At 39.9% G+C, this 9,323-nt stretch overlaps 1 protein-coding gene across 1 annotated transcript in view; it reads left to right on the top strand.

Annotated features, from left to right (window-relative positions):
• Positions 1-8,860, top strand: part of chka (choline kinase alpha) — a 27,703-nt gene extending 18,843 nt beyond the window's left edge. Inside the window, exons 7-12 of the mRNA XM_080028057.1 lie at positions 436-494; positions 581-668; positions 3,532-3,640; positions 3,746-3,852; positions 3,986-4,067; positions 4,651-8,860. Coding sequence (XP_079884183.1) covers positions 436-494; positions 581-668; positions 3,532-3,640; positions 3,746-3,852; positions 3,986-4,067; positions 4,651-4,710 — 505 coding nt within the window. The 3' untranslated portion in view covers positions 4,711-8,860. The remainder of the gene's footprint in view (positions 1-435; positions 495-580; positions 669-3,531; positions 3,641-3,745; positions 3,853-3,985; positions 4,068-4,650) is intronic.
• The last annotated feature ends 463 nt before the right edge of the window (positions 8,861-9,323 follow it).

Genomic DNA, 9,323 nt, shown 5'->3' with positions numbered 1-9,323 from the left:
GCTCATAATTTGAACATGTAGAGGTAAACTACAGCAAGTCAGTTGAAAAAAAAAAGACAATGAAATATTTTTTCCAAAGTTTGTTTTTGTTCAGTAAAATGGATCAGACCACAATCTGAAATCCAAAACATTTTGACCAGCAGATTGTCTGCACTTGTTCTTAGTGGAGGTTTGAGTGGCAGGTCAATGGATCAAGCCACTTGTTTCTTCCAACTGCTCTCTGCGTCGCAAACCTTTGAACCTTTAAAAAAAAAAGAATGTCTGCCCCAACGGTTTTAAGACAATGTGTTACAAGTAAAACCTCCTGAATAATATCCAGAACATTTTTTTTGTGGCTCTAAATAATGGGAACATTTTGGTCAGTATATGAAGATGCACACAGTTTATTTTGAACCATGAACAGTTTTTTTCTGACTTTTTATTTTGTATGTTTAGGTCCCTGCTGGAGTCCACCCACTCTCCTGTAGTGTTCTGCCATAACGATTGTCAAGAAGGTAAAACAATATAGACGCCAGTGGCCTGAATGTACAGTCTTGTCTCTTCTTCCACATAAAGTAACGTTTGCACGTGTTGCTTTCAGGTAACGTCCTCCTGCTGAACGGCCGCCAGGGCTCAGACAAACAGAAGCTCATGCTCATTGACTTTGAGTACAGCAGCTACAATTACAGGTAAGTTAAGTAGTAGTTACTGGAACACAGATTTCAGTTGATTGAGTAGGTTCACTGTATGTCTATCCCAAAGCCTGATATATGTTCAGTGACACACACATGTTCCTCTATTACCGTGAAGAAAGACACCATAGTGACTGTAATAAAGGGAAATTACAGTAACTAATGTGTCTTCCTGTTTTTTTTCCTTTTCTAAGTTACTGGAAATTTAAAAATATTTAAATTTGATAGGCTATTTTAAAAGATGTCTGTTTTCCAAAGGAACACATGGGCACAGAATATTGAGATACCTATTAACACATTGTAAGTTTTGTTCCTTTATTGGGATATGTACATATAGAAGATTAAGACTTAACTTTGAGGAACATCAAGGAGACATTTTTGACTGAAGCTGAATTGTTCTTTTAAGGCTGATCGTACCGTTCCGTTACGTAGAGTGTTCAAATTTCAACACGGAATCTCTACAAACAGATATTTTTTTAAATATTTTTACACAGTTTATTCCTGTAAATACAATTCATAACAACTTATTTTTGTATTTAATATTGGACACTTTAGGGTTCCACACATTATGAGTGAGTGTGACGGCTTCAACCAAATACGTTCCACTTAGTAGCCTAGCGTCCGATTCATATGCTCTCTCCAGACAGACTGTGGGCTGATAACTCTCTCTCTCTCTCTGCTTTAACTGCTGCGTCACAGTTCCTCATGCTCTTGCCAGTCCTCTCTCCCTCCCATCTGACCTTGGATCTGCGATCGAAAGAGGTTGGCGGGGGGGGAGGGGGGGGGGGGGGGGGGGGATGGGGAGGGAGGTTGACAGTTAGCCGGAATGTGAAAGAGATACAACAGATACAGTAGCCCAGAATGACCCCGATAGAAAGCGAAAAATCATAGGGGAAACAAGGGCGTACAAGATTGGAGCCCTGCCTTGCATCTGTGTGCTCCATTCCTAGTGGCAAGTCATCCTTCACAGCCCCCTCCCCTCTGTTGATAGATTCACTGCAGTTTGTGATGTAACCAGACTGTTGGCAGGCCCATTAGGATGGAAAGCAATGGAAAGACCTGATCCCAGATCTGTCAATGGCGCAGTGGATTTCCACTACAGTCGTTCACAAAGGAGTGGGAGTAGTAGACTAGAATAGGATGGGAATAGAATAGAAGGATTGTACTGTGCATCTCACAGCAGAGTCTTTGAGTGGTTTCGAATGCATCTGTGCTTGTGGTGCATTGTGAATTTCTCAGTGGTGCATTTATGGGAAAACCGTGTAGAACAGACTCTCCTTGGTTCTCTACCCCACACACACAATGGAAACACTCCCAGCCCCCCCCCCCCTCCTGTAGCTCCCTTCTGCGTGGCCCCTTTAAGTCTCCTCATATGTTACTCAGCAAACACGTGATCCTCTGTGCACACAAATGACCCACCACCGCACACACATGCCAAGCACGTGAGCAAACTCGTCGTTTGTCGTATGTAAAGGAAGGCCACACACACACACACACACACACACACACACACACACACACACACCAGCACGTGTTAAAGCCACAGCATGTGCAAGGTTTTTTTTACTGCAATTTGCCAGATGTGGTGGTGATGAGTCCAGTTTATAGACTCCCCCGGAGCAGTGGAATGGTTTGGTATTGGAGACACATCCCTCCTCCTGATAACAGTGTGTGGGAATCAGCATGCAAGAGCTAGTGGAGGGAGGGGCTGCGCATGGTGCTGCGCTCCACTTGTTCTGCTCTAAATCACAGATTTAGTTGCCTTCTATACTCAAATTATTTCTGGGTGTTTTTTTGGGGAAAAACAGGCTTTTATGAGGGACAGCTCCTTATTTGTCATCTCTCCCACTGGATGGATATATTTCACTACTGCTTTTGGGATGCAAATAGGAAGAGTTATGTTGCCATGGATTAAATTAGATTTGCTGTGTGGGCTTTCGACCTATGTTCGTTTACATTTTGGCATCATTCCTAGTTTGACAAATTAGTGATAAATAAAAATGTCCGCTTTGGGTTTGGGAATTGGCCTACCTTAAGAGCTGTGACACATGGCACTCAGCTTTGACAGACACAGCACATTTTTTTTAGTTATGCTGTCGATAGCAATTAGCTTAATCCATCATTATGTCTTAGAACAACCACACAGAGCTAATATTTGACTGTAGCCTCCTAGTTTTCTTACTAGCCATTTCCATGTGTGGTAAACTGCTGTTCCTGCCCTTGCTGCTCACACACCAACACCTTGGCCATCGGTTTACTTTTCTTCAGCCATTACTTTTTTATTTTTTTATTTTTTGGGATTATTACAATACAGGGTTGCAAGTTGTAATTTTATAAGCAATGAATCTGTTGGTCATATTTTGTTTTATATATTGTTGTCCATCAACATGCAGCAGTTATTTCCTACACATTGTGTGGAGAAGAATGATCTAGGTTCACCTAGGTGTTTATTTACTGTACCTTTTAACCTATAAAACACAAGCTTCAGTGCAGTCAGGCTTTGTTTATATAGTAATAAACCTCCCTAACAGGATCTCATGTTCTCCTCAACAAACAAAACCGGACAAGACAGGTGGACACAATTCAGGATTTCAAAGAGAAGGTCATAACTAACCAGGCGTGAAAGCCACAGACAAACAACTATTCTTATCTATCTAAAGAACTAACTTTTAACACATGGAATTTAGACACATCCCTTTAAAATCTACATGGTCCATCACAAAAACACACATACAATTTTAATCTCAAGACACATCCAGTGCAATAAAGTCCACTAAACACCTCCAGATGTCAAACAACAAAGTATTTTTACTAATAAAGACTCATCACCTCTGTGTGTCTGCATCTGTTTACCTTTCAGGGGATTCGATATTGGAAACCACTTCTGTGAATGGATGTACGACTACAACTGTGACGAGTTTCCTTTCTTCAAAGTCAATGCTCAGGCCTACCCTACTAAGGCGCAGCAGGTGTGTATCACATTTGATATATTAACACACTAACAAATTAATTTAATTTTTTTTTTACTGGTCGATTTCTGACTTGTGAACTTCATGGTGTTTCTCTCTGTACAGCTCCACTTTATTGAAAGCTACCTGCGTGAGTCAGACCAAGGCTTTGACAACCTGAGCGAAGAGGACCAAATGAAAGTGAAAGAGGGGCTCTACGTGGAGGTCAACAGGTGAGCTCAGACGTTAGGGTACGGTGTAATCTGACATGACATGACACAGTCACTGGACAATACAATAGAAAAGGGGGGAAAAGTACACAGCAAAAAACTGACCTTGTGTTTTTTTATTTTTTTTCAAATGCAGGTTCGCCCTCGCATCCCACTTCTTTTGGGGCATGTGGTCCATCATCCAGGCCCGGCTCTCCACCATCAAGTTTGGATACATGGTGAGTCAAATCATTGTTACTTCTTTGATTGTTATACTTTTTTATTTGAATGGCCTCTATATTTGAATGAGAAAAATAAACTTTGTTACAAAACAGCTGGTCATAAGCAGTTTTGTCCCAGGTGCTGATGGCAGTGTCAATATTGACTGTGTTAAGAACAGGATAGAGCAGTTTCAGGTCGTGTCAATCTGACAGGATATGGCAGAGAAACACAGGTACTAGTTTCTCATTTCACTTAGCTACACCATTCTCATACAATTTCTGTGCACCAGGTTACGTCGCCTAACTGCAGTACAGCAATTACTCGAAAAAGACAACATTTACACATATATAATACTTCTGTCTTTTATCAATTTAACTCAACAATTCCTGCACAGATGTTGAAACATCTACATTTAAAGTCCTTCACTGACTCAAAGGGCATAGCCCCTCGCTTTTCTGCTAGGCTTTTACTTTGAAATGTCCGATTCCATAAACGAAATAAAAATAAAAAAGTGGTAGTGGGAGAAGCTGTAAATAATAAGTGAACATTTAACAGAATTGTGCCTATCTGTTTATTAATGTTAACTTAACTGTGTTTTAGGAGTACGCCCAGGCCAGATTTGATGCCTACTTCCAGCAGAAGAAGATCTGGGCCGTCTAATGGAGCGAGAGACGATTGGATGGATTGAAGCGCATTTAGCCAAATGGCAGGCAGGCAGGCGGATGGACAGACAAGGCTGACAGACACTCCAGCATCCACGCTTTATGCATACTCCCTGCCTTGTAGAGGATTTTGCTGGTGGCTGTTGTCAGTGTTGTGTTTACCAAAACCAAAACTTGATCTCGTGGCCTAGGAGCTTACGTACACAATGCATTGCAGCTCATTGTTTAAACTGCAAAACTCCCTGACAGCCAAAAAAAAAGAAAGAAGAAAAACTTTGGCTTTTACTAACCTTCATCACTGGTTGGGAACTGCTATTCACTAACTTGCTGGTTAGGGTCTGAGCAGGAGACAGAGGTGGATTTCGGTTTCTTGACTGGAAATGTAATGTAACATTGCATCAATGTTTATGTATCGATCATTCCCTTATGGAAAAGGCTCTGTTGGAAAGAACCAAAATGTGAACTTCGACTTGGCCGATTCCTGCTTTGTGAAAGCAGCCAGTTTGCTAACTATGTATATTATATATAGATCTCTATGCGCCAGTATCTTTGTCCTATCTGTTACCAATGGGTGGACTTTATATTGGCTTGGTGGAATCATGACTTGATTAACAGGTCAGATTGATGTCTACATGTTGGATATTACGCACTTGCTGTTTGATTTTAGATTTGTTTTGTTGCATTTGACCTTATCTCTAGGCAAATACACATTTTGTTGTATTTTCAAGTATGTGATTAGTTGAAGTCCGTGTCCTGGGCGGCTGGTGAAGCTCCAACAAAAAAATATTCCAAATCAGGTATTTCCATTAGAATTTGGTCTGATTCTTTGTGGCTTCTCAACTAATGATGCAGTTCTTCTGACCAGCTGTGAATCTGCTCAACAGTTTAAAAAATAATGTTTTGCCTGCAGCCATTTTGCGGGGTTTTATGGTGTTATTATAATAGAACGCTGTGACCAGCTAGATCCACGTCTCTGTAGTTTACACATTGGTTGTTAACATTGGCTAAACTGTCTGATTTAACCAACAAAGACATTCCAGCCATGCTTTGGTCTGGTAAAATGGTTGCTAAGCTCTCTGTTGCAGACACTAACCGAGCATGTTTGAGTTTTTACTATCACGTCAGTACACACAGTTTCTTATTGTGGACATGGATTTCATTGGTACCGTCATTGTTTTTTTGGCACAAGTGCCTGCTGCCAGTTTGCCTCATCCTCGTAGCCATAACCCAGAATAACTAAACATGTGGTCACATCACATCATATGTGCACGGATGAATTTTGCATAGATTACTTATTTAAATTAGTTCTAGCTGGACAGTAACTCTACGGCTCTATATGTGGCTATTACTGTGAACAAGACCATTCTCTGCTACTGAGAGCTGAATCATATGTGATACATCGGCACACACTGGCTTCACTTATGGCCATTGTCCATCGTAATTCAGCACTGAAACAGTGAAGCGCTTATTTTGCTCTGAGTGCGCCAGACTTATCGCAAAGGTTCTGCTTTTAGGCTTTCTCCAATGCAGTGGGATATTAGTTTGAAATGAGAGATGATCAGAGTCATACTGTGACTAATTCGTCCTGCATGCTGTCTCTCATCCAAACATACAGAGAGCAGCTCAATTCTACCTCACCCCTATTATGTCATTGTAAATCCCCAAACACTCACTAACTACAGTATTCTCATCATCTGCTGCTAAGGCCGCCTTCACTTTGCCTTTAAATGAGACCTTAATATCTATTATTATTATTAGCATTTTAGTTCAGTTTCTTTGCTGTTTGGCACCTCTCTCATTTTGACCAGCAAAAGCTTTTTCTGGCCATGATTAGCAGGTTTCCACTCCAATTGGTGCCATTGACAGCTCACCACTGCAGTGGCTGTGCCCATTAGACCTAATTAGAAATTTTAACAACCCGAGAAACCTAATGCTTTCTGAATACACTTTGTTTCACATTTCAAATTGTAAGGTGAAGAACAGCAGATTGAAACTGTCCATTCACTATAAGCCCTCCGTTACTGTTTCAACGCCTGTTGAGTATTCCATTCTCACAGATATAGTTTGCGTTGAAAACAGGGTCCATTTACCAACTGAACAACTTGGTCATTTTTGAAGAATAACATTGAAACAATAACGTGATGGCAGACAGTGGTGGACAAAAAGCAGGCTCCAAATTTTTGTCAGTGACCCAGACTTGGACAACGCTAGTGGAACTGTTGCTAGCAGGTTTAATCAACTATGTCTAGCTTGCTAATTTGGCTAACATAAGCACCATTTGTTTGTTGAAAACATTGTTTCAGGCTGATTGTCTGTGAGGCCACTATAACAGTCCACTGGGTAATGTTGCAGGGGTTGGAGTTGACGCATAAACTTTCCAAAATGAAAGAAGAACAGACAGAGCTGGTAACGTTAGCTGTATCTCTGGCAACATCAAAGACCAGCTTCCAACCAATGGAGAAATACTGCACTGTGTTAGCCATTAGGCATTAGGCTAATGCTAAGCTCTTCTAACTTGGACTCGTTTACTATTGAAAGTAAGATAACTGGACAATTGTAGTTGACTGTAGAGCAGATACTGTAAGACCATGGTTTAAAACATTCCTATATAAGAACAACTATTCTCCAAACTCTAATTGCTGATTATTTCTTAGTACAACCCTATGCACAACATGTGAAGATAGCCAACGTTTTGGCGGGCCTGCTAATGCTGGGTTGTGTTTGCTAAGCTGTGGTTGGAGAACCCCTGTTATGTTAAACTACAGTAATTTCCAAAGCGAAATATTTTCTCTACTAAGTAGGCTATTACACAATACTTCTAGACAACATTTAGTTGGAACCTTGTTTGCCACAAAATGTTGGATTATTATTTGCTGTGAAAAAATATGTAGGGAAATGCAGCTACAACACACAGGATATTGCACTGTGTGACCGTTCTACTACAAATGAAAGCTGTGCAACCACCACAAAGGCTGACATTTATTTTCAGCTTCATTCCTTTTTAAGGCGTAGCAAATTTACAAATGGGGTTATATTCTCTGTTTACCTGTGAGCCTCTAGGATTCAGAGGTGAAGCCACCGAAAGGAATATGGAAGTGTGCAGTGTGCAGTAGGCATATTTCTTGTGAGAACGAAATGTATTCGATCACTGCACCAGTCACCTGATACATCCAGAGGTGTTTGAATGTCTACATAACACAATATATGTACTTGAGTATTTACATTGTTAAACATATTGGGGTTGTTGAACTGTATTTCTGTGAATTTAGTTTTACTGTATATTTCATTGTTCTATTTTCTTTGGAATGTGTTTTTATTGTATAGTTTTAAATTAATTTTGAGATACAATCGAACTACGGATGCACCAGCTGTGCAGCGGTTTATACTGCACGAAAAGTTACTGGGACATCCCTCGTGAGGCAATAGTTATTACTTCAGCACCTTTTTTTCAACCCCATTACGTGACTATTTCTTCTACATAACCTGTATTTGTATGCATTTGGTTGTATGACATTTTTCTTATCTATGAATTGCCCTGACCTTTCAGTACATACTATTTCCATCTCAACTGTGTTGGCTTTTACCATCTTTTTTAAAATATTTGTTGTGAAAAAAACAAATGGACACCACCATCTGTATCCATCGTACATTCCATAAGTGTAACTTTGCTTTCAAAATAATGTACAGTTCAGTTTAAAATAACACTTATTTTGATCTGAATGGGTCCTCAATAAATGTGTCATTCGTCCCCAGTAGAGAACAAAAAAAAAGCATACCAAAAAAAAAACTACTTCACTTCTGTTTATAGTGTAATTTAGTGTGTGTAATATTCACTAACAAAAATATAAAGGATCTTGCTATGAATTATCCAGACATATAAAGGATGATAAAAGTGTACCTTATCATTCTTGAGAATGTACATCCTGTTAAATGTAATACACTTAATTTTTTTTGCAAATGAACACATTGTGTTCTGTGTGATGGCACTCGCAACTATACTATCATGTGACTCACAGTGATATCCTAATCTATGCAGCTAAAGTGAATGCATATGTAGTCAGAAATATACTTTGTCATTGACAAGGATTTTGGGAGTACTGCTGATGCATATACACAACCTTGGCTGTAGATGTACATTTATGCTTTGCACAAATAAAGATTAAAGTGAAAACAAACTGATGGACCAGTGGTTTCTTTTCTCTATAGATGGTAAATATGACACAGAAAACAAGACGCACAAACCATGTTGACCAAACGTGGGATAGGGACAGCTTTTTAATATTGTAAAAATACTGATGAAAAAACAAGTTTTGATACTTGCGCATCATGGTAGCCACGGGTGTGAGTTGATTAAAACTTGAAATATTTCACCCCACGGGTAATGTGGTTCCAGGTATGCCATTCGTGGTCTTTATCTCCACATATGATTATCATGCCATTTTGTGCATACATTTATTTTCTCCAGGGGGATATTGCCTTCTAATCTTAAAGGGCCTATTTCAGGTAGCTGGTTTTACATACTCTGAGTTTAATCCTGCGCTCTGAGTTGGTCAACTCAGAGCGCAGGGTTGATGAGTAACTCTGGGTTTTCGGTTACAGAACAGTGGATCA

Source organism: Ammodytes marinus, assembly GCF_949987685.1.
Source record: "Ammodytes marinus genome assembly, chromosome: 5".
Taxonomy (NCBI): Eukaryota; Metazoa; Chordata; class Actinopteri; order Uranoscopiformes; family Ammodytidae; genus Ammodytes; species Ammodytes marinus.
This window is presented reverse-complemented; position numbering and strand designations above follow the sequence as displayed.